The 25,320-nt window shown below is 47.1% G+C and overlaps 3 protein-coding genes across 8 annotated transcripts in view; all 3 read left to right on the top strand.

The window, feature by feature from the left end:
- CNPPD1 (cyclin Pas1/PHO80 domain containing 1) overlaps nucleotides 1-4,194 on the top strand; it is an 8,318-nt gene extending 4,124 nt beyond the window's left edge. The window contains exons 3-9 of the mRNA XM_023763368.1: nucleotides 45-257; nucleotides 1,029-1,110; nucleotides 1,280-1,400; nucleotides 1,485-1,613; nucleotides 2,197-2,258; nucleotides 2,626-2,743; nucleotides 2,956-4,194. Of these exons, the coding sequence (XP_023619136.1) occupies nucleotides 45-257; nucleotides 1,029-1,110; nucleotides 1,280-1,400; nucleotides 1,485-1,613; nucleotides 2,197-2,258; nucleotides 2,626-2,743; nucleotides 2,956-3,492 (1,262 nt within the window). The 3' untranslated portion in view covers nucleotides 3,493-4,194. The remainder of the gene's footprint in view (nucleotides 1-44; nucleotides 258-1,028; nucleotides 1,111-1,279; nucleotides 1,401-1,484; nucleotides 1,614-2,196; nucleotides 2,259-2,625; nucleotides 2,744-2,955) is intronic.
- Nucleotides 4,195-5,416: 1,222 nt separating this feature from the next.
- Nucleotides 5,417-11,756, top strand: SLC23A3 (solute carrier family 23 member 3). Of its 4 annotated transcripts, XM_023761377.1 has the most exons (13): nucleotides 5,417-5,606; nucleotides 5,857-5,943; nucleotides 6,080-6,237; nucleotides 6,353-6,450; nucleotides 6,631-6,704; nucleotides 6,878-7,059; nucleotides 7,364-7,487; nucleotides 7,652-7,766; nucleotides 8,723-8,976; nucleotides 9,505-9,610; nucleotides 9,917-10,084; nucleotides 11,044-11,139; nucleotides 11,230-11,756. In XM_023761377.1, the coding sequence occupies exons 3-13, from the start codon at nucleotides 6,227-6,229 to the stop codon at nucleotides 11,517-11,519; spliced, it is 1,518 nt and encodes a 505-aa protein (XP_023617145.1). In that variant the 5' UTR covers nucleotides 5,417-5,606; nucleotides 5,857-5,943; nucleotides 6,080-6,226; the 3' UTR covers nucleotides 11,520-11,756. The 4 variants fall into 4 exon arrangements, with proteins under 4 accessions (XP_023617145.1, XP_006082597.1, XP_023617138.1 ...); XM_006082535.3 differs by lacking the exon at nucleotides 5,417-5,606 and having other exon boundaries at nucleotides 5,769-5,943; XM_023761370.1 differs by lacking the exons at nucleotides 5,417-5,606; nucleotides 8,723-8,976 and having other exon boundaries at nucleotides 5,769-5,943; nucleotides 9,774-10,084.
- A 1,033-nt stretch (nucleotides 11,757-12,789) lies between these two features.
- NHEJ1 (non-homologous end joining factor 1) overlaps nucleotides 12,790-25,320 on the top strand; it is a 77,336-nt gene continuing 64,805 nt past the window's right edge. Inside the window, exons 1-5 of one of the 3 annotated variants that reach the window (XM_006082533.3) lie at nucleotides 12,790-12,892; nucleotides 15,503-15,679; nucleotides 16,042-16,254; nucleotides 21,407-21,545; nucleotides 22,154-22,212. In XM_006082533.3, the coding sequence (XP_006082595.1) occupies nucleotides 15,503-15,679; nucleotides 16,042-16,254; nucleotides 21,407-21,545; nucleotides 22,154-22,212 (588 nt within the window). In that variant the 5' untranslated portion in view covers nucleotides 12,790-12,892. Of the gene's footprint in view, nucleotides 12,893-15,398; nucleotides 15,680-16,041; nucleotides 16,255-21,406; nucleotides 21,546-22,153; nucleotides 22,213-25,320 lie in introns of all 3 variants that reach the window. The other 2 variants (XM_014462905.2, XM_014462908.2) reach the window with 2 other exon arrangements.

The following is a 25,320-nucleotide window of genomic DNA, read 5'->3' as shown; positions in this document are numbered from 1 at the left end:
GGGGGGAGGAGGGGGGCACCCGACCTGCTGGTACCAGCAGTGAGACAGGCCTGCGGCCCCGCACCCCCTTGTAGCCCGAGGCCAGGAGATCCTCTCAGTCATACCCTTCCTCGCCGTTACCCTCCACCACCCTCCTGCCCTGTTTCAGTTCCTTCCAGGACACCAGAAGCTGAGTGCCAGGATCCGGAGAAGACTCTACTATGGCTGGGGCTGGGAAGCGGACTGTAGCTTGGAGGAGCTCTCCAGCCCCATGGCAGGTGAGACAACGTTGTGTGACCGGGCAAATGGGAAGCCAGAAAATGGGCTTGACAGCGGGCACCAAAATGACTAGGTGCAGACACTTCATAGCTAGCTCACTAGTAGTTGGTATAAGCGCTGGGTTTATTTACTTGTATTTGTTTATTTATTTGTTTACTTATCGCCAGCTGGGCTACTTTTATTTTAAAAAATATGTTTTCTATTGATTTTAGAGAGGAAGGGAGAGGGAGAGAGAGAAACATTGATTGGCTGCCTCCTGCACTCCCCCTACTGGGGATCAGGCCTGCAGCCCCCAGCATGTACCTTGACCAGGAATTGAACTATGGACCCCTTGGTGCATGGGACAGTGCTCAACCAACTGAGTCACACTGGCCATGACCAGGACTGGGTTTATATTTCACTTTTTTTTTTTAGCCCAAACGAGTAAAAAACATTGCTATCTTACAAATCTTTATCACTCTTGTTTTGTATAACAGAATTTTCCAAGAACATGTTTATTTCTCAAATGAACAAGAGTGGGAGACAAATTTAAGTAACTTCAGGTGGCTGGTAAATAAGCCTTCCTACTGGAAGGAACTGCAGTTCAAACTTGGGACGGACTTTTTGTCTCAGTGGGAGAATTGATCTCTGTGGTCCTGTCTCCAGGGCCTCCGATAATAGAGAGCGCTCTGGGTCTTCTGCTGAAAGCAGTGGGGACTAGTGTGTGTGTGTGTGTGGGGGGGGGGCGGGTGGAGTTGTTTGCTTACTCTGTTTTCCTTCTGCCCCTGCAGACATTGCTGTGGAATTGCTCCAGAAGGCAGCCCCCAGCCCTATTCGCCGACTCCAGAAGAAATATGTAGCCCATGTGTCCCGGTGAGCCTGGAATTGAGGGGGACAGGATGAAAGTGTTTGGAACCTAGAACCTAGAAAGAAGGGAATGATTATCTCTAAAGAGAAGCTGTAAAGACACAGGGGTGGGCCTCAGGAGTTACAAGAGCTGAAAAGCCCTTGGGTTTAATTACTGATCCTTTCCACCACCTAGGGAGGCATGCATCTCCCCGTGTGCTATGATGCTAGCTCTGGTGTACATTGAACGGCTCCGGCACCGAAACCCGGACTACCTACAGCATGTGTCCTCCTCTGACTTGTTCCTGATCTCCATGGTAGGACAGCCCCTCCCCTCATTTCCCTGGTGAGCCAGGAGCCCAATGTGAGCTCTGTTGACACCACCTCTGGTGCCTCTGCAGATGGTGGCCAGTAAGTACCTCTATGATGAAGGGGAGGAGGAGGAGGTCTTCAATGATGAATGGGGAGCTGCAGGGGGTGTGGCTGTGCCCACTCTCAATGCCCTGGAGAGGGGCTTCCTGAGTGCCATGGTGAGTAGCTATGCTTTCTCTCTCTCTCTCTCTCTCTCTCTCTCTCTCTCTCTCTCTCTCTCTGTTTCCCTAGCCCATCTTTGTGTTCCTTTCACCCTTTGTCTTTTCTCTCTCACCCTTCTGTTTCTTAATTTCTCTTTCTGCCTGTCCTCCTTGTTAGTATCTTCCCTTTTTAGCCCTCTGGACTAACTATAGCCTTTGAAGGTGCCTGTGTAGTGAGGCCAGAAATGGAGCATCTCTGCTCCCCCATTCCTCCAGGCCCACCTGGGTACACTTTGAGACAAGAGTTTATCCTACTGGGTGCTGATTATTTGCTTCCAGACTTTCTCTACTCCTAGCCTCATGGGTCATTAGCAGGATTATTTTCTCCCTGTGCCATTAATGGAGGGTGTAATGTGAATGCAGATATGTGTTGATTAAATTAGTTAATACATAAAAGCTCTTGGAATAGTATTTGGCACATAGTAAGTGTCAAGTAAGTATTACGCATAGTGGCAGTTGTAGTGCTGTTGCCGCTCTGGTTATTTAATGATTGTGGCTCATGTCTGAGCCTGGTTTGGTGCCCTTCTCTTCATACCCACAGGATTGGCGTCTCTACACTGAACCTCGGGAGATATTTGAGGTGCTGAGCTGGTTAGAGAGCTGGTAAGTTCTAGGAGTTGAGGGGCTTAAGGGCTGAGGCCTAAGCCATAGGAGCTAGACAGAGATAAGGGTCTGTGTTACGGGGTGGGGGTAAGGGGAGCGAAGGGAGGAGACAAGGAAGAGAATTGTCCAAGACAGTGGTTCCCAAACCTGCCTGCCCTTTTTGTAATCAGTCAGTCACCTTTGGGAGGGTGGGAGAAGATTATAAAAAATACAGATCAAGATCTCACCCTCAGTTTCTGGGATCAACAGGCAACCTAGGAATCTGTACTTTTAACAAGTTCCCCAGTGTTCCCTGGTGGGTCCCTGGGAGAATGTAGGTACCATTGGGCCAGCTGCAGACGCTCTGTCTTTTCTCCCCTCCCAACAGTGTGGCTGAGCATCAGGGACGGCGACGGGGCTGGTACACCTACACAGACCTGTGTGTGCTGCTGGAGCAGCCAGCCTGGCAGCTGGCCCTGGGCTCCCTCTGCCATCGGCTGGCAAAGGTGAGAAGGAGTTAGGAAGGATAGGAGGCTTGAGCAGGTTGGTGTGTGGGTGGGATGATGTAAAGCAAATGCTAAAAGGGTTTAGGAGAAGATGGTGACAGAGAGCTCTAACTTGAACTTCTAGAGACCGGGGTGGGTGTGTTACGACTATCAGAAGCAGGTTTTAGGGGGAGGGTAATTGACACTGACCTTTCTTATCTTCTCTCCTGCAGCTGTCCTGCCTGTTAGCTGTGGCATACGTGAGCGGTGTGGCCCTGGCTGTGGCGTCGGTGGCTGTAATACACCAGTCTTTGGGGCTGTCCTGCAGCCTGCCACCTGGCCCCCCGGACCTTGGATTGGCTTCCAGGTGCCTCTTGGAACCCTGCATACCTTCTCCTGTGCCACAGTGCCTGCCATCTCCTGCTAATGTCTCCAGCTTCCTGGAAGGCGACGTAGGGCTGCGTTCACTCTGGGGCAGTCTTCTGGCCTCACTGACCCCCCCACCATTGCCTCCCCCAGACCCTCCTGCCCCTCCTACTCTTCTCCATAACTGTCCCTTTTGCCAGAAGCTCCAGAAAGACTCACCAACCTGTCATGCCTGCCACCGTCCCAACCATACGGGGCCCCCAAGCCCCTGGTACCACTCCCATGGCCTGGCTCCACCCTGGCCCTGGAGCCCAATGCCTTCTCTGCTCCCACAGCCCCAGCAGTGTTCCATTTTCAGCATCATGGAGCTGGCCCGCCTCAAGTCTTTCATTTTCCCAGGCTAGGTAGGGTTCTGAGGAATGCATGGAGAGGACTTGGGAGTCCCTGAGAACCTGAGGAGCAATGCTTGATTTAGATCCTCTCTACCTCTCTGGGTCCTTGGCTGGTCCCTTGTTATTCTGGGTGAGGGAGCTTAAGGGGTTTTGGGGCTAAAGGACTGAAGGTCTCTCGCTCTCCTAGACCTCAGTAGCTGGCTGCTTGGCCAGGGCAGTGATGGCGCCAGGGAAAGCTTCAACCAGGGGCAAGGCACAGGTGGATAGAGGAGAAGCCCTTGTCTCTTCACCTCCTCTAGGCTCTGTTAGACTTTAGCTGTTTAGTTCCCTGGGACGGAAGGGAAAAGGTGGGAGATGGGAAATGTGGGCGAGGGAGGGAGGAAATGTTGACCAGGTCTGTGTGATGTCTCTGAGACAAGAGAGCCAGGGATTGATAGGGCCAAGGTGGGAGCTCTGAGGGAAGGCAGGGTGAGGTGGGGAGCCCAATCCGCACCTGCCCCTGGAATGTAGTCTAAAGGAGTTTGGGACGGCTGGGACCTTCGACCTTGCCCTTTTGTCTTCCAACCTTATCATTTAGTACCCTACTCCTGGGCTTCCCTCTCTTCTGGTTCCTCTCCTGGGTGTTCTCTTCACAGGCCTCTCTGGCCGCCGCTTTGTATCTGGGTTTTTCACGCTTTTGTAGAACTGAGGTTTCAATAAACAGTTTCAGTTGCATGGCCTGGACTCTTCCTTCTCTGGCAGCCCTTGGAAGGGCAGACTTCCCCATATCTGCCTTTTAAGCCTCCCTACTTCCCAATCCCATTACCTACAACTCATTCTCTCTGAGCCCCATTTCAGAACTTCCTGTTTGATAGTCATAGGCTTCCATTCCAAACTTCCCTTCATCCCTGCTCCCAGCACCTGGGGTCACTAGCGCTGCCCAACTTGGGTGCCATGGGGCATGGATGGTTACTGTACCATGTTTGGGGTTGGCCATGACTGTTGAAAGTTCTGGGTGAGCACCACCCTTGTAGTTTCTGAATCACATCTTGAGAGAGAAGCCAAGCCACGTATCCAGCAAAGCCCCATCAGCTTCTTGAGGGCAAGCCCCAAGGACACCTATGAATCCTGGCTTCCAATCCAGTCTGTCACGTGGTGGTAGTTGGTGTTAAGAGCAGTCCCAAGCTGGGTTATCATTGGAAGAAGGAAAACCTTTCTGGGCAGCTGGACTGAGGGTATTTGGGACTGCTTATGATGACTCATAGCAGGGGTGTACTGCCTGCCTCCTGGGGGGCATTTTATAAATGTATGAGGCACTTCTTGCTGCAAAAATTTGAAGGTATGCCCCTGGCATTTCGTTGGCCTGGGCAGAATGCTAGATATCCTGAGATGCTCAGGACACCGCTTACTAGGAAGAATTCCCAAGATGACTTTGGAGTGACCGGCTGCACATCCTGCATAGGAAAACCCTGTTCATATTGGACCCTAGAACTATCTAACTTCACATGTAAACACAAAGTCCTTTTTGCACATTTTAAAAAAAGACTCCGTTTTCCAGGAATGCACCTCCTTGCAAATTAAACATTACTTTGCTTTAGCACTTTACCATGAACTTGTTCACTACTTTGGAGCATCAGGTCACCAAGGACAGCACTGCCTATGGTCTGGTCCATGAGTCCACGGGAAAGGACCAGTGTCAGCATTGTGGCTACTGCATCCACAGGGATTCATATGGGGGTGGGGACTGGATCACTTCACTGCCTTCTCTTTTAGTTGGGCCCAAACTTTCACATAATGAAATACCTTTTATCATAAATTATTTTTATTTCTCCTTTATATTACCGTGAGGACATTATATAGGTTGTCATGTATGTCATTCATTACCCATTCATTACCTTTTAAGGTAGTCCAAGGGCTTTGACCCTGAAAGGGTAGAGGACTGTAGTGTAATGATGGTTCTAAATTGCGGTGGAGAGGAGGGAATAGAGTCTAAAATCTTCCCAGGTTATTTTCTAGATCTCCTCACCCCTCTTATCCTGCTTTACAGAGACTGAAACAAGGGATCTAGATGGAGATTCTTGGGGGAGGAATCCAGAACATGGCTCCCAGTTAATGGATGATGGAATTTGCACAAGAACTGGGCAAAGGTGAAAGGGCTGTGTCCTCTCCCAAATCTCTCATTCCTTCGCTCTGCTTCATTGGCACTCCAACCACCTCCCCACTCCAGGCAGCCAAACTCTGACTTCAGCCAAACTCTGACCTCTTACTCTACTTAATTCTGGCTCAGGGCAGTCAACACAAGACGAAAGGCAGGACAGCATGAGCCGATCACACCCCCAAACCATCCAACTCAGATCTGTGGGCTCCCAACAAACCCAGGCTCCCTTGTCTCCACAGCTTGCTGTCCAGAATCCCTCCTCCCACTCTTGGGCGTCTCTAAGTAGGCCTCCTCCCTGGGGCCTCGGCTGTCTTCTGGCTTTGCAGGTAGGAGGCAGATGTGCAGGAGTTGGTGCTGGCTGAAGGGGGTGTTTGGGGAGTAGATGTGGCATTAGAAATTCTCTGGAAATAGGTATTTCTGCCTAGTTCTGAAGACCACCCCTTCCCGTACCTCCACCTGCAGCATATTTTGGTCCTGGCTTCTCTCCTCTGTGCCTCGCACCTGCTTCTGCTTCGAAGTCTCCCCCCAGGAGGACTCTCTTACTCCCCTGCCCACCTCCTGGCCTCCAGCCTCTTTGCATGTGGTGTGTCTACCACCCTGCAAACTTGGATGGGCAGCAGGTAAGGGGGACTCCCTAGAGGGAGAGAGCAGGTCCCGGGGGTGGCTAGGAGAACCTTGGGAAGTCCTTTTGGCTGCAACCTGTTTCCAGACCTGCTGGGGCTGCTGTTCCTACAGGCTGCCTCTTGTCCAGGCTCCATCCTTTGAGTTCCTTGCTCCTGCTCTGGTGTTGACCAACCGGAAGCTGCCTCTGGCCATCCAGCAACCTGGAAACTGTGAGCACCGAGCAAGGCTGAGGGTGGGGTTGGGTGCTAATCTGAGTGTACAGGTGTAGGTAGGTACAGAATTGAGAAAAGGCACCTTGGGGGTCTTGGAGCTGTGCAGGCATCAGCTAGGACTGCACTGCCGTGGGTCTCCATCCCATTTACCTACTCTCCATGCCCCCAACTTTCCAGCCTCCCACCTGCTGCACCCGTGTGAGGGGCCTGGCTGCCATAGCCTGGAGCTCCGGAACACTTCTCTCCAAGAGGTAGTGCCTGGGGCTGGGGAGGCTCTGGTTTCCATTATGCAGGGAGTGAGCTGCTCTGAGAGGAGGGGGTGGGGGTGCTCTGGGGAAGGGACCCACCCTGGAATTAGGAAGTCAAGGCAAGGTCAAATCGGTCAAGCAGAATGTTTTCTCTGTCCTCTCCTCCTCTCCACTAGGTGTCTGGGGCAGTGGTGGTGTCTGGGCTGCTGCAGGGCATGCTGGGACTATTGGGGGCTCCTGGCCACTTGTTCCTTCACTGCGGACCCCTGGTACTGGCCCCCAGCCTGGTTGTGGCAGGGCTCTCTGCCCACAGGGAGGTGGCCCTGTTCTGCTCTGGTCACTGGGGGCTGGCCTTGCTGTACGTAAGTCCTGAGAGGCGTGGGGTGGTGACCAGCGGGGTGTGCAGGACAGGACAGGGGGAGGGCAGAGTTGCTGGCCCTACCAGATTGAGCAGCTATCTGAGCAGGGACAACTTTGTGGATTCATTTGGTTTCCCTAACTTTCACACAGTCTTCCACTGGCCCCCAAAGTGCCGTCCTTCCCTGTCCATGGGGGCTTTCTTCTCTGGGACCCCCTTTTGTGGAATTCTACCACTCCTGCCTCCATTGCCTGCCTCAGGATGCCTGCTTCCTCCTGCTCCTCAAGTTCCTTCTCTCTCCTAGGCTTATCCTGCTCATGGTGGTCTGTTCTCAGCACCTGGGCTCCTGCCAGTTACCTCCATGCCCCTGGAGGCCAGCTTCAACCTCTTCAACTTGCACTCGAATCCCTGCCTTCCGGCTCCTCTCGGTATGTGGGGGTCTGGGCAGGGGCAGTCAAGATTAGAAGGGCCAGCACAGTACACTTGCTCGACCCACCCCCTACTCTCTGGCCTCTGTTACTCCTCTAAGGCTGGCCTGGAAGGATCTGGAGGGGGGAGGGAGGTTCTTTTCCATCTCAGTCTTGCCCCTCAGGTGCTGGTCCCAGTGGCCTGTGTGTGGATCATCTCTGCCCTTCTGGGTCTCAGCGTCATCCCCCTGGAGCTGTCTGCCCCCACTGAGGCACCGTGGTTTTGGCTGCCTCACCCAGGTATGTTTTCTCCTAGTCCTCCATCCTCTTGCTGAAATGAAGGTGTCTCTTTCTTTCAACTCAAGATTTAATGAACTTAATTTCTGAGTTAAATCCTGTGTTTTCTCAAAACACACAGGAGAGAGAAATTGCCATTCTCAGGGGCAATGCTAGCCCCTCACCACAGATGTCTGCAAACCCCAGCACTCTCTACTGATACTCCTTACCCAATTTACACATTTATGTTACCTACCCCACAGGCATTTGAGTTAGTGACCTGTGTAAAAAGATTGCTTTTGAGGCATTGCATCTGAAATCTGCTTATTCATCCATTTAATAAAGGCCTGTTGAGTGTCGATTAAGTGCTAGGTACTTGATAGGGGACATAGTGATAAACATGACATACATATTACCGGTTCTCATGAAACGTATAATCTATTGGGCAATACAGATCCTAATTAAGTAGGCATCCAAGTAATGCAAAATTGCATGTGGCAAGTGTAACAATGGGGAGTACATTGTGTGATGAAAACTTATAATGGGGAGTCTGACTTTATCAGAGAGTCAGGAAAGGTATTCTTGAGGAAGTGATCATTGAGCTGAGATATGAGTAGGAGCTAACTGGGTGAAGGAAGACAGAAGAGCATTCTAGGTGGAGAGAACAGCATATGCAAAAGCCCTGTGGTGGCCAGCAGCACAGCAAAGGATCTTAAACAAGGACAGTGTATCTGGAGTGAGGGAAGTCAGGCAGAGTGTAGTGGGAGATGAGGCTAAAGGGACAGAGGTAAGGTCAGACCCAAGAAGACCTGTAGACCATGGTAAAAGGATGGTTTTTATTCTAAGAGTTTGATGGTTTTCTTCTAAGACATCTTAAAAGGCAATGGGGCCTCTAGGATTCTTGTAGCACAGTCGTTTGGAGGTGGGGGGATGCTCCAGACTTGAGTCTGGCCCCAAAGTCACTCTTTCTCTCTCTTCAGCTGAGTGGGTCTGGCCCTTGCTGACACCCCGGGCTCTGGCTGCAGGCATCTCCATGGCCTTGGCAACCTCCATCAGCTCCCTGGGCTGCTATGCGTTGTGTGGTTGGCTGCTGCATTTGCCTCGTCCACCTCCACATGCCTGCAGTCGAGGGCTGAGCCTGGAGGGCCTGGGAAGTGTGCTGGCTGGGCTGCTAGGGAGCCCATTAGGCACTGCATCCAGTTTCCCCAATGTGGGCACAGTGAGTCTTATCCAGGTATGTGGATGGGATGGGGCGGGGGGGGGGATGGGGGGGCTGTGCTGGAGGTGCAGGAGAGGGAAGGGAACTCACATGACTGACTGACAGCTGTGTGCTATACTCTGTTAGGCACTTCACATCAGTGTTCTCATTTAGGGAGGTGCCTAGAAGTGGTAAGGGGCTAGGAGTGTAAGGAAGACACCAAATCAACATTGAACTTCTTCTATGCCTCGGGCACTGTATCAGGGCTGGGGTTCCAGTGAAGAATGAGTCAAAGTCCCTGCTCTCTTGGGGACTTCAGAGAGGGAGAGGCAGACAATTTGAGAAACACACACACACACACACACACACACACACACACACACACACACCAAAACATAAATAAGGTAATTTCCCGAAAACAAAGCAGGTAGTAGAGTGCTTGGGGATGCTCCGTGGAAGGGTAACATTTGAGTTGGGATCCAAATGGTGAGAAGAGGCCACCAGGCAAACACCTTGAATAGTCAAAGAGGTGGCTGTGTTTTCTAACGTCTCTTCTTCATGTAGGCTGGATCTCAGCGAGTGGCCCACTTGGTGGGGCTGCTCTGTGTGGGGCTTGGGCTCTCCCCGAGGCTGGCCCACCTCCTCACCACCATCCCGCTGCCTGTTCTTGGTGAGTGAATGTATCAGCAGAACTGGTATTGACCTAGTATCCCCCCTAGTATCCCCCTAGTATTGACCTAGTGGCCCAACTGGTTGCTGTGGCTGGCACCCTTTTTTTCTGAATAGTCTCCCTGATACATGGATATGTATGTCAGCTGCCTTCATTTTCTCAGCCCAGCAGAAGCCCTTGATTTGCTTCTGGCAGAATCAGAAACCGCCTTTTGGTCATCTCTCTCCGTCACAATCTGCCCCACCCTGCAATACTCCCTGCTATGCCAGCCCTCTCTCAGCTCCTTTGATGACTTTCCTGAGACAGGTGGAGTGCTGGGCGTGACCCAGGCTGTGGTTGTGTCTACTGGATTCTCCAACTTCCACCTGGCTGACATTGACTCTGGGCGGAATGTTTTCATTGTTGGCTTCTCCATCTTCATGGCCCTGCTGCTGCCAAGATGGCTTCGGGAAGCTCCGGTCCTGCTAAGCACAGGTGGGAGGGAGGGGGGAAGAGTTGCTCAGTATCGGGAAGCCAGGGCTTGAGGCTTGAGGCTCTCTGAATTGCACCCTTTTCTGGTCTTTCGTATAAACAGTTCATCCATTTGTTTAGCAAATATTTATTGAGCACCATGCAAGTTCCTTGGAATACAAAGGTGCCTCCAGATGTTACAGTCTAGTAAGAGAAATTAGATGTGTAGGCACATAACAGGAAAGGTTCAGATAAAGAGCTGTGCTGCTCAGTGGTGAAGAGATGGATGACTTATGGATTGAGATGATCCAGGTAAGTTTTATGGAGAAAGTAATGTTGAGCTGGTCTTGCAGGATGCTAAGATTTAAGCACATTTGGTGAGAAGGTCATTCCTGGTGGAGGAACCATCATAAAGACGTAGAAGGAGGAAGTCATAGGGGATGTCCTGAGAGCAGCAAATAGCTTAGTGTTTTAGTTCAGCTTAGCAAGCAGCAGTGGTTCTCAATTGAGAATGATTTTGACAATGTCTGAAGACATTTTTGGCTGTTACAAAAAGGGGATGGGGAATTGTTACAGGCATGTAGTGGGTAGAGCCATGCTGCTTAGTATCCTACAGTGCACAAGACAGCCCCCCTCAAAGAATTATCTGGTCTAAATGATTAGTAGTACTGAGGTTGAAAAACCCAGGCTAGAGCATAGAAGGTAAGTGGGAAATAAGGTTGGGGATTTTAATACAAAACTTTCCAGAGCCTGGAACAATCAAAGCATATCTGGAGGGCATGTGGATGCTCAGGAGATAGGGTGTTGAGCAGGGATCCTGTGAGAAGGGCCAGGGTGGAGAGGGACAAAGGACGAAGGGGATGGAACTACGATTCAGAAAGATCTGTCCTTAGTCCAAGACTTAGATTTAAGTCTGGAAGTATGAGACTCATTGGCCTTGCATAGTATCAGGGTTCCCCTCCTGCCTGGTCCCAATCCTATAGGCTGGAGCCCCTTGGATGTGTTACTTCACTCGCTGCTTGCAGAGCACATCTTCCTGGCGGGCCTTTTGGGTTTCCTCCTAGAGAACACCATTCCTGGTAAGTTGAGGTAAGGCCCTAGACTGGGAATGGCCAGGAAGCCATCACTCCCTGGGTTGGGCAATGGACTGACCGACTTCTGTTTTGCAGGCACACGGCTTGAACGAGGCCTAGGTCAAGGACTACCATCCCCTTTCACTGCCCAAGAGGCTCGGATGCCTCAGAACTCCAGGGAGAAGGCTGCTCAAGAGTATGAGCTTCCTCTTCCCCTCCAAAACTTGTGTCCCTGCATCCCCCAGCCGGCCCATTGCCTCTGCCCATTGCCTGAAGACCCTGGGAATGAGGAAGGAGGGCCTGCTGAGCCAGGAGAGACAGCCGACTTGCTGCCTGGTTTTGGGGAGCAGTACCCCCGGTCTAGCAGAGAACGTAGGCCCCATTAATTCCAGGATTCATACTTCCGCTCTGGTTAGATTGCTCTATCTCCCAGCTTGCTGGAGAGTCAGCTCCCAGGTTCTACTTTCTCTTAGGGAGTGTGTGTGTCTGTGTGTGTGTAAAATAGGTCTACTCAAGGGTCTTATTTCCCAATGGGTATGTTGCCTTTCCTTCTCTTAATTAAGTCCAACTGTTTCAGAGCAGAGGACATGAATGAATAAACGAGATTTTGCCTGTAAACTATCTATACTTGTACTCTGGCATTCACTTAAGTATTTATTGAGCGCTTCCCGTGTGCAAGGCCCTGGAACTACAGGTATGGATAGGACAGGGTTCCTGCCCTAGCTGGTTTGGCTCAGTGGATAGAGCATTGGCCTGTGGACTGAAGGGTCCTGGGTTTGATACTGGTCAAGGGCACATGCTCGGGTTGCAGGCTTGTAGGAGGCAGCCAACTGGTGATTCTTTCCCATCATGTTTCTTTCTCCCTCTCTGAAATCAATACAAATATATTTTAAAAAACCACTTATGGTTTTAAAAGACTTATTTAATTACTAACTAAAATCCAAAGCAGAAGGCAGTCTGTATCGAAGATTAAAACAATGCTATGGGAGCAAAGAGGAAAAAGCAATTAATTCTGACTTGGGTAGTGGGAAAGGCTTTATTGAAAGCAGCAGCTCTGAGGCTGGCCTTAGCAAGAGGAAGATTTGGGGTTGTGGAAAATGCACCAGAACAATTTTCCAGCTCAGGTATCCAGCTCAAGAAAAACCATAAGTTGTACGAAGTACAAGATGATTTGAGGGATTTCAAGCTTCTCAGTGGTGATGAAGCCTAATTATGGCAATGTGGGGGAGGCAGGGGAAGTGACATTTATTGACAAGTCCAAATACAGGACTCCTCTCCTGCACCTCACAGGGCATTAAAAAAACAAAACAAACAAACAAAAAAACAATAAGAGAGACTCATTGATCGGCTGCCACCTGCACACCCCTTAATGGGGATTGAGTCTGCAACCCCCGCATGTGGGCATGTGCCCTGACCAGAATCCAACGGTGACCTCTTGGTTCATAGGTGGATGCTCAACCCCTGAGCGGGCCCACCCGACATTCTTTCTTTCCACGGGGCCAGCCCCGCTCCCCCTCCACCTCTCCACCAGCGGGCCGCCAGCCTCTCCCCCTGGCCAAGGTGGACCTCCAGGTCTGAGCGCTCCTCCAATCAGCTCCGTGGGCCCAGATGCCCCGCCCATGCCGGCCCGGGCTCCGCCCTGTGTCCCTAAGGCCCCGCCTCCCGTGGGGGGTGGGGAATGGCTCTAGTCTAGGCCTTTCGGTTTGCGTGGGCGGCAGGCCTGCCGCGGGGAGGGTGGGAGCTGTTGCAGCCGCTCACGGTAGGTGGGGTCGGGCTCGAATCGGGACCAGAGCCGGGCCGAGCGGCGCGGGGCTGCTCCGACCCTGCGCGGTGCCGCGCCCACGGGCGCTTTGTCCCAGGAGGGACCCGCGCGCGGCCCACGTTCCAGGGCCGACCTCCCGGGGTGGGCGGGGCCTCGGGGGCCGCGCGCGCACAGCCCGCCTCCCGGCCGCGAGGCGGGGTCGGCGAGGCTACTCCTCGGCGGGCTGCTTTGTGCGAGAAAAGCAGCGGGTGGTTGGCTTTGTTACCCCTGAGGGGTCCCGAGCCGCGCCCCAGTGCAGCCGAAGCTGTAGAAATGCTGAGGCGGACGGCGAAGGCCCGTCTGGCGAGGGCGCCGGGCGCGGCTCCTGGGCTGGGGCTGTAGTCGCGGGAGCGAGGGTTCGTCCCTCCCGCGGGGCGGGGCGTGGCCCAGCCCAAGGGTCGCCGGGGCCTTGCTGCCATCTGCTGGTTGGCGAGGGAACTGCGCCGAACTGCAGGCCGAGGGGCGGGGCTTGGCGCAGACCCGCGTTCCCCGGTGACCTCACCTTGCTGTTGGACCTGGGCGTACCCCTACTTCCTTCAAGAATAATAAACGGGTTTGCCGGGTGGCTCAGTGGTTGAGCTTGGACCTATGAACCAGGAGGTCACGTTGGATTCTGATCAGGGCACATGCCCAGGTTGCTACTGGATCTCCAGTTGGGGGGCGTGCAGGAGACAGCTGATTAATGATTCTTTATCATTGATGTTTATCTCTCCCTCTCCCTTCCTCTTTGAAATCAATAAAAATATATTAAAAAATAATAAACGGGAAAATATGGTTAACGTGAGGGTGAAAGGAGATCTTGAAGAATAAAAGAAAAAGGTGGGATAGAGAGCCTCAGACTCAACAGGACGTGGGTGGCGCTAAATATCTGACCTTTTTATGTGGCTTGTAGACCCTGGCCACACTTTAAACTCCTCCCCTACCTCGAAAACAAAAAAACAACACAAAACCCCCACATCCCTACAGTTTGATGTTCCTGAGCTTCCAGGCTTTCTGAAGTGATCGGCCAGGATAACCCAATTTTGGTGAATCAGACAGTACACTCGAGGTAGTGCCACTAAGGGAGAGAAGGGTTTGGCGACTTCACTGTGTCTGCGGCCTTGTCAATGAGTTCTGGTGCAGTGAGGATTAGCTTAATCACGGTAGGAAATGTGACTGATGTACCATTCAACAAAAAAAATTTTGAGGCTGCTGCAAATGGAAGTCACAATATTTCACTTGTCTACCCACTGTACAGATTAAATTATGTTACAAGGCTGTGTTTAAAAAACTAGGTTATGGTTGGAAGAATAATGGCTTAGACTGAGATGGAAATGCCTGGAACAAACCATGTTAACTTTGTTAATGAAACCCAAGGAATTTTCTTTATATTCTGAGATGCACCCCCCTCCCCCACTTCACTTTGTATTTATGTACTGAAATAATAAAGGAAATTATAACACTCCCCCCCTTTTTTAACCCACAAGAAAAAGAAAACTTCTTGTCAAGTAGCCACAGTTACTGAATATCTACTAGGTTAAGGCTACAGATTGAGTTGTTGAAGTAGAAAAGTTGCTTTGCAGTTCTAGGATGGGCAGGAGGGCACGGTATCATCGATGGCAGTGCCTTAGGGTGGGGATGTGGGGGATGAGTGAAGTGGGCGTTCATCATCTCTACCTCTGTGATGTACTCTGCCTTGTATTTATGACTTCTTAGTCTTTCAGGTTCTTCTTGAATTGGGGTTTGGGCTTTCCTGTTTGCTCTGGACCCAGTGTTTATTAGCTTCTGATTTGTGTGTCATTGATCCCTTTGAGAATTTGTCCATAGCCGTGGACTTCTTCTCCCCAAATGAATATATGCATGTATGCACAAATTTTGCATGCAATTCCAGAGGACTCATATACATAGATTCTAGATTAAGAATCTGTCTTAGGGAATATATATTTATATTATTATATATATAATCATTTATTATATTTGTCATTATATTATATATATTTTTAGAATATGTATTTCTGTTCAGTGAAAAAAAAGTATATATATATTCTGAGAGCTTCCAGAGTTTTGTTTTTAGATAATGATCAAATAATTTGAATTTTCTCTGATGACACTTATGATTTATGATGTTTTCTGAGACAAGAACTATTTCTTCTCTTCTAGAAGTTCTGGGAAAAGATAACATTGACATATTTCTTAGGAATGTGATAAATATGCAACAAGAATGGTTTAGGTTTCCACATTAAGTTATATTATTAGAAATCAAAAATACTAATACCAATATGTTGAGGCTTAAACACTATAGTAGAAAGAGATATTTTATGCCCTCTAGGAACTTAATATGGAAAAAATATTCCTCAAAATTCTAAATAGATTTTTAGTGGCAAAGAGTTACTAAGATTGGTGCTCAGTTGATTATATACTGAGGTTGGGGAGATGGGGGTGATGAGTGGGGTAGAATATAAACCCATGTTTTCTGTTTTATTAGGGAGGAATTTCATGAGACTTATTTGATGTTGAACTGTCTGCTGGTCTTCCCTGCCCCCAGGCCTGTAATACCCTGGGACACTGCTAATTAAGACTTTCCTGCAGATGGAAGAACTGGAGCAAGGCCTACTGATGCAGCCATGGGCCTGGCTACAGCTTGCCGAAAACTCCCTCTTGGCTAAGGCTTATATCACCAAGCAGGGCTATGCCTTGCTGGTTTCAGATCTTCAAGAGGTGTGGCATGAACAGGTGGATGCCAGTGTGGTCAGCCAGCGAGCCAAGGTAAGTGTGAAGAGAAGTACTGCTGTGGTAATGGGTATAATTTATTTCCTACTGATGGCCAGGGGACATTAACATCAACCAGCTTGCTAGCCTTTCAGTTGTCAAGGAAGGTTGAGTCAGGTTGAGATAATTCCAATTAATATCCTGCACTTCTACCGATAGCCCTGGGATCTTCCCACATGGTCTCTGTATTAGTTTATGTACTACATACAGTACAAGGCAGAATTGTGAAGTAGGCCAGTTGGTCTCTCTTCTCATGCCTCTGTCTTCATGTTAACTAGAGTTTTCCTTTGCAGTTACTTATGAAGGAGTCAGTTTCCTCTTAGCACCCTCACCCTGTACAACTCCCGCTACCTTTTTAGGAGCTGAACAAGCGCCTGACTGCCCCCCCTGAGGCTTTTCTCTGTCATTTGGATGAGCTGCTTCGCCCACTGTTGAAGGACATTGTTTGCCCTGGGAAAGCTACCTTCTCCTGTGAACGTGTGGCGGAGGCACTGATACTACAGGTGCGGAGTGAGCTCTCTGGTCTCCCCTTCTATTGGACTTTCCACTGCATCCTGGCTAGCCCTTCCTTGGTAAGTGAAATTCAAATATGGGTAGGGGAGGGGACTGCTAGCTGCTTTTTTGAATGATTTTAATTGAATTTCTTGTGACATTTTCCGTTCTGTTTTATATGCAGAATTTACCTATTTTGTTTAAAACTCCTGTAACTTTTTCTAAGTAACACCAGGGGGCACTGTTCCCTCAATAATGCTTGTTCTGGGACCAAAACATTTGAGAAGCCCAAATGATGGTTAATCTCATTTTGCACTACACAGCCCTAGAAACTCAGAATAGTGAGACTGGGGAGGCAGTTCTCCTTGGAGGCTGATGAACTCTAACAGTTTTTTCTTTCAAAAGAATACTGATATTACAATTGAAAATATGTAAAGAAAAAACTATTCTAGGCCAGCTCCTCTAATTGGGGAGCTTCATTAAGAGGCAACAGTTTTCAGAGTGAGATGAGTCTTGGTTGGCTGTGGGAGGAGTGAGTATTGAACAATTGATTAGTGATTATGTTTTAATGTAAAATAAAATAATTATTTTTGCAAGAAGAAGAATGCCATCCCAGGGAAATCCCAGGACCTGAGGAAGCTTTATAGGGAAAAAGTTAGAGCCAGTGGACACTGGCAAGGACGTAGGTGGATACTATTTCAAGTTCATGTGTGTGTCTGTGAGGTCACACAGTCATAATTTTTGTTTGTTACTCATCCTTGTGATAGCTTTTAAATTTTTTTGAATGAGTAATTCATGAAAAGACAGACATTTCAGACATTTAAGGGTATACAGTGGGAAAAAAAATAGGTTTTCTTTCTACGCCCTTTCCCAGTCTCTCATTTTCCTTCTCTAAAGGAACTACTGATATCAGCTTCTTGTGAATTCTTTTTTAAAAAAATATATATCTTTATTGATTTCAGAGAGGAAGAGATAGAAACATGATGAGAGAATCATTGATTGGTTGCCTCATGCACACCCCCCACTGGGGATCAAGCCCACAACCTGGGCATGTGCCCCTGGCCGGAATCGAACCTGGGACCCTTCAGTCTGTAGGCCGACGCTCTGTCCACTGAGCCAAACCAGCTAGGGCTCTTGTGAATTCTTAAAGAAAGCTCTATATAGGTACATGTATGTATGTATATGTACACACAATCAAATATTATCTGGGTATATGTATGTGTTTTCACAAATGACAGCATGCTATTTACACGGTTCAGTACCTTGCTTTTTTCACTTAATTGTGTAGAACTTAGAAATCACTCATCACAACACATTTAGTCAGGCAGGGTATTATAGGCCTGGAGTCAGGAAAGTAGGAGAGTACCTGTTTCCTCTCTACGACATAGTGTATTCACATTAATAATTTAATAGTTCTTAGGTCGCTGCAGGATATTATGGAATATATAAAGCTTCAGGTCTCTGTTTTCCAACTCTGAGCCCATTTCCACTTCTGGCCAACTTCTCTTATCTTCTCCTCCTTTCCACTCTGTATTCTTTCTAGTATTTAATGTAATTCTTTTTGTTGTTTATAGGTATTTTTCTAATGTAATTCTTGGTATTCCATATTTTGACTTTCAAATTTGTCACCTCTTTGGCCATTTTATAATTCCTAGGACTCAGATGCAAAGGTTTTTTGTTTTTTTTTTTGGTGTGTGTGTGTTAGAAAGAACAAAGACCTCAGGCTTTGGAACCAGCAGACCTGAATTTGTAACTCAGCTCTGCCACTTTCATTACTTACATGATCTAGGATAAGTTACTGAATTTTTATGAGTCTCGGTTTCTGTATTTGTAAAGTGGAGATACCAATCACAACCTTACTATAGAGTTATGAGGATTAAATAAGAGGACATATGGAATATTACTTATCCTTAGCATTATAGTGGACCCGTGAGGGCAAACACTCCAACTTCATAATTTTTCTTTTTTAGAAAGGATTGAGACCATGAGAGTACTTGGGGTTAAGCCATTTTTACATCTAGGTAATCCCAGAGCCAGAACTAGAACCGAGGTCTCCTAATTCCAAGTCTGTAACCCTTTTCACTATATCCAAACCTGATACGATTCATCTTGAGATTGATAACTGCCATTCAGCTCTCCTGCCTATGACTTGTGAACATTTCTATGAGAAATCTGAAGACACTGGGAAATTATAAACAGCTTTCCCTCTGGAGAAGATTGCCAACTCCTGCTTCTGTATCCACACACTTCCTGACCTCCTTAACTCTTGCGCTCTTTGAGGGCATAGGCCTTGTGGGGTCAGAGCACATATTAGGCACACAGTAGGTATTTGTTGCACTAACTTGTTGAACTGCATCTCTTCCTGTATTGCTGTCTGTAAATGAAGGGGGTGGGGTGGGTGTGCCCCTGCCCTCCAAAAGCATTTCAAGATTTTTCCTTGTAGTGTCTGTGGATTTGCTTTGAAATCCATTCCTTCAGCCGCAATGCCTTGTTCTGATTAACTGATCTAAGTTAGTGTTCATCTAACTTTGAAGTGAGTTATACCCCAATGATTCAGAGTGATGTAACTCAAGCCTATGAAATATTTTAGAAGTTAAAATATTTACTGATAAAAAGCTGCCCCCCTCCCCCCTTTGCTATATAGACCCTGGAGTCCAATAGATCATTTTAGTTGCCTGGTACAGCATTACCATGTTTAATTAGACATGGAAATTATTAAAACCTGTTTCTCATCATGTTTCATGTTGTTATCCTTATTAATACTTAAAGAAATGGCTATTAAGGTGGAAGGAGGCTGGTTAATTAACTTTAGGAGTTTCTGTTATTTGAAGGCTGTCACCAAATGGCTGGTGGTGCTGCTTGTGCAATTACTTTCTATTAAATATATTTTTGTTGATTTTTAGAGAGATGGAAACATTGATGAGAGAGAAACATTGATCTGCTGCCTCCTGCTCGACTGGGGATCGAGCCGGCAACCAGGCATGTGCCCTGACCTCTTGGTTCATGGATTGACGCTCAACTGCTGAGCCACACTGGCTGGGTAGCAAGTGCAACCCACCAAATATTGACTTGCTTTCATACAACTGTTCACCTGTTTTTCTTCCTGATCTATCTTGAACAGAACCAAAGTTACCAAAAACAATTCCTAGGAGAGAGGGTTGGGTCTAGTGCAGATAAATTTTCCCAAAGCATAACTGCCACATTCTGAACAGTACTTCCTAGAAGCTTAAGTTTACACCAAGGATCTGAGCTGGCAGACAGCACCAGTTGGGATGTACTGTGTGATGGAAAGAAGTGACTAGTATCTATAACTGGACTCAATTTCTGGCCTTCCACTTTGTGCCAGTGCCCCAGCATTTCTTGGGTCACGATGCTAGTACAAAAGCTGCTGGCACTAACCCCTAACACCTAACACTCCCCCTCTCCCCTCCGCCCCCAATGAGAGAAATGTGGAAAAAGTCCTCTTCTCTCCGGTTGAGCCACAATACAATTGGAGTTTTTAGGAGGAAGTTTTACTAGAAAATTAATGGAAGACAAAAACACAAAAATCTGCAGAGTTCAGACTTCTCATCCTGACTGAATAAGTCTGGCTTGCACATCTTTAATTTTTTAAATATATTTTTATTGATTTCAGAGAGGAAGGGAGAGGGAGAGAGAGATAGAAACATTAATGATGAGAGAGAATCATTGATCAGCTGCCTCCTGCACACCCACTACTAGGGATTGAGACCACAACCCAGGCATGTGCCCTTCACCAGAATTGAACCTGGGATCCTTCAGTCTGCAGGCTGACGCTCTATCCACTGAGCAAAACCAGCTAGGGCATGGCTTGCACATCTTATAGGACACTCCCGGACCGTTTCCTCACTTCAAGCCTGTGTAGGGTATCTTGTTTAAAAGTTCTCTGTTTTAGATTGAGGGCTGGGGTTGGTACACTATGGCCAGCAGGCCAACTCTGGCTTGCTGCCTATTTTTGTAAAATTTTGTTGGAACCCAGCCACCCTCATTTATTACATGTTGTCTGTGGCTCCTTTCATGCTACCAAAGCAGAGTTGAATATTGCGACAGGGACTTATGGGCCGCAGAACCGAAAATATTGCCTCTCTGGCCCTTACAGAAAATGTTTGCTGACCTCTGGTCTAGGGCATTTCTGAGTGCCTCCTTCAGCTCATCTCCTTGGGGGAAGGGAAAGAAACTCTGATAACATCCTCGAGCCACAAATAGATTATTGATTTTAGTTATTTTCTTTGGCTGAGGCTTTCATCTTTCAAAGGCTAATGGACACTTTGCATAGGCGAATTAAATGATAATTTTGTATTGCTGTACATTATCACATGAGAACATCATCCTAGCTGCGCTGCAGTATGGCTATACTTGTGACCTTCTTACCTCTTATTAAGACCAAGGTGTGTTGGTGGTTTATTTCCTCTTAGGCTGGTCTCTTAGTGACTGTCTTGCTTCTATTACAACAATGGCTTTAGACTTTGTGGCATTGGTGGAAACAGATTGAAACTCTGGGCTCATTCTGGGCTGTCATCAGCCCTGAAATGGCTCTTCACTAGTGTCTGGATCAAATTTGACTTTGAAGTCTCTCTACTTTCTGTGATTTTTGTCTCCTTTTATACTCCAGCTAGCATACTCTGTTGTAGCCACAATTAATTTCTTGAAGGTTAGCTGGCTCTTCTGCTTTTGTGCCTCAGTCTCTGCTAAAAATTGAGTTAGCACTTCCTTCTTATCAGCTGTACCATATCCTTCTCTTGAAATCACACTTTCTAGGTTGCTATTCATGAGTATTCTTTTAAAAAAATGTTTTTGTAGATTTTTAGAGAGAGAGGTAGTGAGAGGGATATATAGAAAGAAACATCAATTAGCTGCCTCCCTACTGGGGATCGAGCCCGCAACCCAGTCATGTGCCCTGATGGGGAATCGAACCAGGGACCTCTTGGTTCATGGGTCGATGCTCAACCACTGAGCAACACCAGCCAGGCCATGAGTATTCTTTATTCTTCCCATCTTTTTGTCTGTGACCCAAAGAAAATCCTTGAACTTCTTTAATATACTTACTTAATTATTATATTTGTGTTTACATTCATGTAAATGGATTGCTTGCCTATGACCCTATAAGTTCCTGTGAAAACATTTATTCTTCAGTATTTTTTTCTAATTCCTAATGCAGTATTAGGGAGTATTTTATAAGTATCTGTTGGCTAATTGCTATCTCTTCCATGAAAGGTCTCCCAACATTTGATTCGTCCTCTGATGGGCATGAGTCTGGCATTGCAGTGCCAAGTGAAGGAGCTGGCAACATTGCTTTGTATGAAAGATCTAGAGATCCAGGACTACCAGGAGAGCGGGGCTACATTGAGCCGAGGTGAGAGGACATTCTTTGAGATATTGAGTGGGAAATGGTACAGATAATCAAAGGTGCCTCCAAAAAGGGGGAGACTTTATTTGCATTAGAGAGGGCTTCCCCGAGGGTGGGTGCTAGGTTCTGACCAAAACTGGAGACTTGATGCTTGGTGACACCTCTCTCTGCCTGGAACACCTGGCTGGCACCCAACTGGCCAATAGAAGCTGTGACTGAGTACAGACATGCCCTAGGCAGTGGCAAGGAAAGACTTTGGATAGGGGCCAGCAGCTATACAAAATTGTACGAGGGCAACATGAACTTGGGACTTTAGGAAGTTGCATAGCTCCAACTTCAGAGTAAAAATTCAGTTTGACCTTTGTCTTTATGTTGGGAAAAACTCCTGGAGCACATGCTGCCACCGAACTTGTTGTTTGTTGCTAATCACCCTCTCCTCCTCCTGTTTGCCCACACACTCTCATCCCTTCTCCCACTGGACTAGGTGAGTCTGGGTATCGCATCTTTGTGCTCTTTCCCAAGAAGAAGTTTTGGACTCTGTTTCCTTTCCATCTCACAGGTAGGAAGCTTGTCCTAAGACTCACATTTCTTTTCTGTATCCCTTCTTATTACAGACCGGTTGAAGACAGAACCATTTGAAGAAAATTCTTTCTTGGAACAATTTATGGTAGAGGTAGAGTATTTGTTATTTCCATTGTCCTGTGCAACTTGGCTTTACTTCCTTTTTCCAGGTGCCCGAGTGGTGACTTGCGTTTGGGTGTTAGGTTGCTTGCATGGTTGGAAAGCCCTTTCTCTGAAAAAGTTGCCTATAGAAAGTCTGATAAAGCTTGAGATGTACATGGGGAAGATGGGGAAAGAAGAGGTAAGAATGTAAAAGGCAAAGTGGGCTGATTTACATTCATAAAACATCTCTGTTAAAGTACCTAGGTATTTCATTTGGAATTTTCTAACCTTGGAAAGCTTGGTTGCCCAGTTGCTAAATCTTTGCTTGTTGAGATCTGATCGCAAGTCTGGACTGTGGATCGGTAGCGGGAGAGGGGTAGTTATTATTACTTGTCGAGGCCCCTTTAACATCTCGCAGTAGAGGAAGGTGGAAAGCATAGGGCTACCATTTGGGGACTGTCTTGTGGGCACAGTAGGCTGTGGAAAATCACAGTGTTTATACAAGGGGACTGGCAAAGGAATGAATGGGGAGTAGATAATTGTGGCCTGTCAGAAGCTCCTGCCTAGGTTTCCCTTCTAAGGATTGAGCTTGGCCAAAAGAAACATCTGTTAAATGCCAAACAGGGGGAGTATTATTAATAGTGACCTTTGATAATCCCAGTCAATATTGATCTTCTCTTTCTCTAACTCTTTTGGGACTTGTTGGTTGTACAGTTAGTACCTTAGTATTATTGCCTTGTTTTCTAATTGTATATGTTACTCAAGTTGGTACTTTCTTATGTAAGTAAATAATGCTACTATAATACTATGTTATATGTAATTTATTCATATTTCTATCTTGTCTTCTAAGTGAATTTGTAAACTCCTTGTGGGTAGGGGCTGTCACTCAAACGTCTTTTGAACCCCAAATTAGTGCTTTTCACAGAGCTAAGCATAAAGCAGGTGTTCTTAAGGTGGGACTTTCTGTTCTGCCTCTGTGTATTGACTGAGCAATGACTCCATAATGCTTGGGGTCTTAAACTAAGGACAAAAAAATGCGAGTGGAGTGCTAAGTCCATCTATTGAAGCAATTGTAACTCTGGAGAAGGAAAGCATATATTGTTAAGTCCTGAAGCAGAAAAAGTTTTAAGTCTTTTTTTTTTTTTTAATTTTTTTAATTTTTTTTATTTTTTATTTTTTTATTTTTCGCTAAAAGTATTACAAAGGGTATTACATAAGTGTCCTTTTTTCCCCCCCGCCCTTGACAAGCCCCTGCCCTCCCTTACCCCCCCAGTGTCTTATGTCCATTAGTTATGGTTATATGGATGCATATAAGTCCTTCGGTTGATCTCTTACTCCCCTCCCTCCTGTCCCCCAACCCTCCCTGGCCTTCCCACTGCAGTCCGACAATCAGTTTGAGGCAGCTCTGCCACTGTATTTATTATTGTTCAAAAGTTTGTAATGGTCTTAATTATCCATGAAAGAGTGAGATCATGTGGTATTTTTCCTTCATTGACTGGCTTGTTTCACTTAGCATAATGCTCTCCAGTTCCATCCATGCTGTTGCAAATGGTAAGAGTTCCTTCTTTTTAACAGCAGCATAGTATTCCATCGTGTAGATGTACCACAGTTTTCTAATCCATTCATCTACTGATGGGCACTTAGGCTGTTTCCAGATCTTAGCTATGGTGAATTGTGCTGCTATGAACATCTGGGTGCATATATCCTTTCTGATTGGTGTTTCTGGTTTCTTGGGATATATTCCTAGAAGTGGGATCACAGGGTCAAATGGGAGTTCCATTTCCAATTTTTTGAGGAACCTCCATACTGCCTTCCATAGTGGCTGCACCAGTCTGCATTCCCACCAGCAGTGCACAAGTGAGTTTTAAGTCTTTATGGGGAAAGAGAGACCATTAAACCTAGACTTATAGTAGAGAGAGACTTCCTAGGCCCATTTTCTGTCAGTTAGCTTCCCTTGTCTATAAGTTTGGGGATAAGGTTAACATAGGCTGGAGATGACATGGTTTGTACATCAGCCCTTTAGTTAAACAATGCAAAGCTTACTCTTAGCTCAGCAGAGGGGTCCCTTCCTGATCTAGTGCCTACAACACTGTCCAGCTTAGTTTCTTGACATTTTTCTTTATGTACTTTACGCTTCAGCCATATAGAATAACTTTCAATCACCAAAGGTGCTTTTTCTCTAACTTTATATCCTTGTACACATTGTTCCCTTTGTCTGAATGCCCAATGCCCTGGACTTAACTACCTTGTAAACTTCTATTAATTTTTTAAGTGTCAGCTTCAGCCTCTTTAGGAGACCTTTCAGGACTCTCCTTTTATTTATTTATTTAAATATATTTTTATTGATTTCAAAGAGGGAGAGAGAGATAGAAACATCAATGATGAGAGAGAATAATTGATCGGCTGTCCCCTATTGGGGATCGAGTCTGCAACCTGGGCATGTGCCCATGACCCGAATTAAACCTGGGACCCTTCAGTCCGCAGGCCAACACTGTATCCACTGAGCCAAACCAGCTAGGGTTAGGACTCTCCTTTTAAAGATAATACTTCATCCCTGCTACTGAGGTACATTGGAAAAATTGGAGGCTCATCTTTTCCATGCTGTTGGGGTGGGTAGAAACCTACAGACCTGAATGTGAAAGCATATAGAACCCTGGCTGGGAGACTTGGTGAGTTAGTGTCATCCCATCACCAAAAGGTTGTGGGTTCGATTGCCAGTCAGGGAACATACCTAGGTTTCAGGTTTGATTCCCTGGTCAGAGCACATACGGGAGGCAACTGATTAAAGTTTCCCTCTCTCTCTCTCTCTCTCTCTCTCTCTCTCAAAATCAATTTGAAAAAACAAAACAAATAAAAAACCCCCACACATATCCTCGAGTGAGAATAACACACACACACACACACACACACACGCACATGCACATGCACATGCACATGCACACATGCACACAAACCACAAAAGAAAGCATATAGAATCCAGGTGCTAGTCCAGGAAGGATCTTAGTGTTTTTGAACCAACCACTTCAAGAATACTGGTCCTTTAGGCTCTGGGTGGATATCATCCAAACCTCATAGACTTGTAGAATTTTATTATATCTGCAAAGGATCTGAGAGACAG

Source organism: Myotis lucifugus, unplaced genomic scaffold (assembly GCF_000147115.1).
Source record: "Myotis lucifugus unplaced genomic scaffold, Myoluc2.0 scaffold_3, whole genome shotgun sequence".
Taxonomy (NCBI): Eukaryota; Metazoa; Chordata; class Mammalia; order Chiroptera; family Vespertilionidae; genus Myotis; species Myotis lucifugus.
This window is presented reverse-complemented; position numbering and strand designations above follow the sequence as displayed.